The following is a 4,702-nucleotide window of genomic DNA, read 5'->3' as shown; positions in this document are numbered from 1 at the left end:
ACGTTCAGCAGAGATGAAATTTGGGGGAACATTTTCTATTTGAGACGGGCAGAATCCGGGGCACAGATCCTGCAGACATCAAACTTGGTGCTTAGGGGGTTTCTGTTTACTCATTTCCACACGTACCCTTTTGGCTTCTTCCCCTGTGCCTGCTTATTCTTAGCTCCTGTTTTCTCTTTTCCCACTTGGGATACTTCCATATTTCAAAACTCTTTTTTGACAACATTTAAACTGTGGTCTCTTCCCTCATTTGAGCTGTACCCATAGATCTATCCAGGTCAGTGTCTAGAAAAGCTGTTTGGTTTATATTTCTTCCTCCTCCCCAGAACTTTATTATATGGATGTGAGTTTTTTGCCCACATGTATGTCTGTGTGCCTCATGTGTGCCTTAGTGTCTGGTGCCTGTGGAAGCCAGAGTTAGGCATTGGATTCCTAAAACTGGAGTTACAAATGGTTGTGAGCTACCAGGTTGGTTCTGGGAATTGAACCTGGGTCCTCTATAAAGCCAGTGCTCTTACCCACTGCGCCATCTTTCCAACCTCCTGTACCTACCTTTTCACGTGGTGGGCACTTGCCTGACCGTGTCTGGATAACCTACTTTCTACGTGTGGATTTCTACCTACTGCACAGAGAAGGTGCCTGTAATAACGCCAGAGCACCCACGAAGCGAGGATGGGAGCTCTGAGGCGTTTGTTTCACAAATCTTTAATAAGTTTTGACTGTCACATGAGTAGAATCCAAGCTCTTGGTTCACCCTAGCTTTCCCCCAACTCTCCCTCCTGGTCCTGCCCCTCTCCACATCTCATGCTCAGCCTCTTACAGACTTAGAGTCTAGACAAGTGTCCTGACTTCATGGAACAAGATGTGTGGAAGCAGGATTTGAGAGCTATAGAGGATAGAAACAGGGCATGTGGCAGCTCAAGGGGGGGTGGGCGTCTCGGTCCTCACAAAACCAGCAGGTGCCCCATTATGGTCACAAAAATGCTTAAGGTGTTTTTCGGGGATGAAGAGGGGAAAGGGAGTATCCGAGGAGGATCGGGTGTGGTTTGTAAGTGATAATGGATCCAACTCAAGAAATAGGAGACATTGGCAAACACTCCTGGGTACAGGGGTTGGGCACAACCACGTCCCCAGCTCACTATTCCAATCTGCAACCAGGTCTGGTTCTGCTTACATACCAGTGGACTGCCAGAGTCACCCTGAAAAGGAAGAGGGGCTTTCTGTGATCTACTAGACCAGGTATGCCCCTCAGGTGCAGAATGAGCGTCCATCCCCTCCTCTTCACATAGCCCCCTCTCTGGCTGCAACAGAGCCCAGAGCCTCAGCACTGAGGTCTGATACACGCGTATATTGATCATACACTGTCTGTCTGGGTTCAGCCACCCCCAACCAACAGTCCCCTGCTTACATCAGAGCCCAGCTCTGATCTGAAAAAAAAAAAAATGGGACATACCTCACACACATTCTTCATTTTCTTGATGTCTGCAGCACACAGCATTTCTGGCAGGAGGTAGGAGCTTAATCCATAGAGCAGCTGACACTGGAACCTGGGGATTAGTGGCAACTGGGCTTCCAATAGCTCTTTCCCGGTTTCGCCTGTGAGGGGAAAGGGGAGAGGAACTGCCAGGTGAGGGTGTGTATCTGAGTTCAGCTAGGTCTTTCTTAGTCCTGGAAGGCAAGGAGGCAAAGACATTCTTGGGTTCTTGGTTAATGGAGGAGAAATCTAGAAGAAATCCCCCTCAAAGAGAGCCCTCTCCACAAGCAAGAGTCACCAACACACAGGGAGGCCATGTCCTACACAGGGAAGCCCCACCCACACAGGGAAGCCACACCCACACAGGGAAGCCACACCCACACAGGGAAGCCCAGTCCACTCAGGAGGAGTTTGTTTTTCACACATCATTCTGTCCTCCTTTCACACATATTTTGTTGTTGCTGTTTCAATATGGATAATTTCTACTGATCTATCCCCAAGGCTACTGATTCCCCCTCAGCCCGCCATAGACCCCATAAAGGAATTTTTCATATCTGAGAGCTGTTTTTTTGTTTTTGTTTTAAATTTCCAATGGGTTATTTCCTTAGAATCTGCATCTTTTGGCTTAAGTTGCTCTCCTAACCATCTTCCCAGACGCCAGGGAGAGCCATTCTATGCTCTGCTTCCGTGAGATCTTACTTAGCTCATACCTTGTGGCGAGATCATTCCCCATCCGGTAGTCCAGCATGACAGATCGATGGGGTACAAGTCGGAAGGTGGCAAGCAAATTGGGAGCACAAAGTCAGAAAATATGATGGCGCTCTTCAATTGCACTAGCGCCACGTCCCCTCCAATAGGGTGGTACATCTGGAAGGTGGGGTGAATGATCACCTGGTAAATCTCAAACCACTGGGTATGTCTGTTGGCCTTCTCAAGGTTGGTGATGCCCACATATATATCATAGGTTTCGAGTTTCTTCCCCCTGCCAACCAGAACAGAAGCCAACTGCTTGCAGCCCCCTGTCTCACCAGCCCACAGACAGGGTCTGCCGGGTTGGAAAGCGTGAGCCTGGTTGTAACACAGTGTAGGCCTATCTGACAGTCTGACCTCAGAGGTCCTGATTTAGACTGAAGGAGACTTGGGGATCAAGTCTTAGGAGCCTGTGTCTGGGCTTTGAGAGCCAGATAATCATGCAATGGGTCCCTCTGTGGCCTCCGCCTGAATAGCTGATTAAACCCTGTGGGCCTGACTGGATGAGGCTCAGGAGACAGGGCCATCTGACCAAAGAAGGTTCTGTGGAGGAACACGGTTTCCAGTTTGGGGGACCTTGCTGGAGGAGGGAGGGTAAGCTGGGGGCAGAGGCACACTGTAAATGGAGACTTCTCAAGTGGGGATGTAGCCTGGTCTGTAAAGGACTGTGCTCAAGAGGCCAGCCATACACCTAAGTACTGACTGGCCCAGTCAGCTATGGCTGATAAATCCAAGCTGGTCCACTGGGAGCAGCTTGAAGTCTGAAATCAAGGGAATGAGTGCATCAGCTATGGTGTTTAGGTTGGGGGTTGGGGAGGAGGGTGCGGGGATGGGGGGAACTTCAACAATGACTGCAGCAGTCCAAGCCATGGGCACATGGTCGAGGCCTCCCTCTCCTTTCCTGTGTCCCTGCTCCATTCATCACCCCTAACAGCTCCTGAACCTCTCACCTGTCAAAGCAGTGTGCTGCCGACAGCACCCAGTAGGCACTGAGGATGGAGCCACCACAGACGTGAAAGCCAGAGTAATGCAAGCTGACCTGCCACGGCCATTTCTGATCACGAGCAAACTCTCCACCCAAAAGCTTGCCTTGCAGAACTGGCTGGCCACAGGCTGAGGAGGGGGACAAATGCAGAGTGGGCCCAAAGCCACACCACAGGAGGGGCGGGCCACGGAGGGAGGAAGGGACATCGTATATTTGAGTGGGGAGGGGCCAGGCCAGGGCTTAGGGCCGAGGTTCCACCCAGGGAGAAAGGATTACCACCGAGATCCTGGGACAGGGGCCTACCCACGTCACCGCTCAGTGAATTTGCCTGGCTTTTTGGGTGTCGGCGACTGACTGATGTGACCCAGGTTGGGGAAGCCAGTAGAAGCGGAAACAGCAGGTATCCCAGGAGGCCCAGGCCGGAAGTGAGGGCGGCCATGAAGCCAGAGTCGCAGCCCAGCAGAAGGCAGCTGACCAGGAAATGTGACAGCGCCTCCACTGGTGAAGACGTGAACTGGACACGTGACGGCCCCTGGATCCTTGAAGCGTTGGTGGCGTCCCCAGCAGGTGACTTTGAACTAGCGGATGTAGATGGAAGGAACCTGAACTGTGTGGAGGCTGATACTGCAGATTGCCAAAGGACCACTCTGCCAAAAGGGCAGGATGCCAGACGACCTAACCTCACCTCAGATACGGGCGACAGACACTACCTGGGACACACACACACACACACACCATGGTCAGACTTGGATATACAAGTTCTGTTTGAGGATTCTCTGTTTCAAATTCCATTGCTCTAAGATCTCTCAGTGGCCTACTCAGATCTGTAAGTTTTACTATTTACACATGCACCATCTACTATTAAATCTTTTTTAAAAATTAAGCCTTTGTTTATATACAGTAAAATCTACCCCTTTTTGTAAATTTTGACAACCCTTCTTTTTACTTTTAAGGGAGGATCCCAGCTGATAGATCATGGTGGTGTATGCCTTTAATCCCATCAGTGGGAAGGCGGGTCACCCATGGCCTTAGAGGTGCAGTCATGTATACATAGCTTCACCCACATAGATACACACAATTTAAAAGCTATTTAAAAATATTATTTATGTATTATTAGTTATACGAGTACACTGTAGCTTACTTCTGACACACACCAGTAGAGGGCATCAGATCCCATGACAGATGGTTGTGAGCCACCATGTGGTTGCTGGGAATTGAACTCAGGACCTCTGGAAGAGCAGTCAGTGCTCTTAACCGCTGAGCCATCTCTCCAGCCCTAAAAGCTATTTTAAGGAGAAGATTCCATAAGACTCTGAAATAAAGGATGAGAAAAATTACAAAACTTTACGAGAGCTGTCGAAGTCAGAGGGATGGAGCTGTCCTGTGCACTTGGGTGTGATGTCATAAATATACTGTATACTTATACAGGGCATACAGGTTGATGTCATAAACACAGCTGTTTCTGATCACACTAGATTCACAGCAACTCTGAA

At 49.7% G+C, this 4,702-nt stretch overlaps 1 protein-coding gene across 1 annotated transcript; it reads right to left on the bottom strand.

Moving 5' to 3' along the window:
- Positions 1 to 769: 769 nt before the first annotated feature.
- Positions 770 to 3,913, bottom strand: Prss38 (serine protease 38). The gene is made up of 5 exons (XM_021177775.2): positions 3,513 to 3,913; positions 3,175 to 3,337; positions 2,185 to 2,456; positions 1,454 to 1,596; positions 770 to 1,199 (listed from the first exon to the last, which is right to left on the bottom strand). The coding sequence occupies exons 1-5, from the start codon at positions 3,646 to 3,648 to the stop codon at positions 945 to 947; spliced, it is 969 nt and encodes a 322-aa protein (XP_021033434.1). The 5' UTR covers positions 3,649 to 3,913; the 3' UTR covers positions 770 to 944.
- Between the last annotated feature and the right edge of the window lie 789 nt (positions 3,914 to 4,702).

The sequence above is a fragment of the Mus caroli genome, unplaced genomic scaffold (genome assembly GCF_978045245.1).
Source record: "Mus caroli unplaced genomic scaffold, Mus_caroli_1 scaffold_13, whole genome shotgun sequence".
NCBI lineage: Eukaryota > Metazoa > Chordata > Mammalia > Rodentia > Muridae > Mus > Mus caroli.
Note: the sequence above shows the minus strand (reverse complement) of the source record. Positions and strands in the feature narration are given on the sequence as shown.